General features: G+C 60.9%; 1 protein-coding gene across 1 annotated transcript; it reads right to left on the reverse strand.

Annotated features, from left to right (window-relative positions):
• Positions 1-127: 127 nt before the first annotated feature.
• On the reverse strand, positions 128-991 carry LOC103774127 (protein phosphatase 1 regulatory subunit 3C-B-like). Its single transcript, XM_008941509.1, has one exon. The coding sequence runs from the start codon at positions 989-991 to the stop codon at positions 128-130; it is 864 nt and encodes a 287-aa protein (XP_008939757.1).
• Between the last annotated feature and the right edge of the window lie 60 nt (positions 992-1,051).

Genomic DNA, 1,051 nt, shown 5'->3' on the forward strand with positions numbered 1-1,051 from the left:
GCAGGCCAGACACATGGAGGAGCTTAACAACACTGTGAGCAGTATCTTCTGCAGTTGAACCCTCCCGAGACACTTGTGCCACAGTAGGGACATGGAAGGGACCTACACCTCTCTACATGCTGCATTCCTACCAATAGGGAGCCTGGGCCTCCACCCGGTGCCAGGTCTGCAGGTGGGAAAGGACCAGGGCAGCAGCCCGAGTGGTGCCGAGGTGCTCCCAGGCCCCGCTGGCACTCTTCACACACTGGGAGGGAGGGCGGCTCATGCCCACAGGGCAGATCCTGTAGTTCCTCCCTTGGTTGTTGTCCCAGTGGGTCTTCTGTCCACACTGGAAGAAGATGCAAAACTCCGTGGCCCTGCGGGAGAGGGACGGCTTGGGCAGGGCGAGCTCAAACGAGAAGATGTCCGTGTCGGCCGAGCCGTATGTGCTATGCATATACTGGCAGGGGAGGTCCCGAAAGCTCTTCCAGCCATCAAAGGTGATGCGGACCACCACCTTCTTCTCATACGCAATGTTTCTGACCTTCACTGTCCCCGAGAGGGCACGGTCCTGGATCAGGCAGTTCTCCAGGCAGACGAGGTTGCTGTGTAGGCGGCTGCGGAAAGTCACATAGTCTGCAGAGGGCTGTGGGAAGTCCAGCACATACCTGCACGCTTCTGGGCGCCAGTCCCGCAGACGAGGTCGGAAGGAGGCGAGGTCAGACAGGGCATGCTGCAGGTCACAGAGGTCCTCCTCGATCTTTGAGAAGAAGCGGACAGCCGTCAGTGAGAGCCCCTTCGTGTCAGCAAATATGACTTTCTTCTTCTGGCCCTTGGAGTTCTTGGTGTTATCTCGCCGCTCAGGCTCAAGCTCTGCGTTCAGCTTCTGGTTGAGGCAGGATCGGAGGGGTTTGCGCCCCCGGCTGCCCCGCAGCTCCTCGTAGGAGTTCAGGAGCTTGCAGATGGGCGCCGAGTGGCTCAGGCAGAGCCGCACGGCCAGGTCCACGGGCATGGCTGGGGGGGCGCCGGCGCTCGCGCTGCACACCTGCAAAAGCCTGGAGGCGAAGAGGGG

The sequence above is a fragment of the Merops nubicus genome, unplaced genomic scaffold, assembly GCF_000691845.1.
Source record: "Merops nubicus isolate BGI_N331 unplaced genomic scaffold, ASM69184v1 scaffold39755, whole genome shotgun sequence".
In the NCBI taxonomy this organism is placed as follows: Eukaryota; Metazoa; Chordata; class Aves; order Coraciiformes; family Meropidae; genus Merops; species Merops nubicus.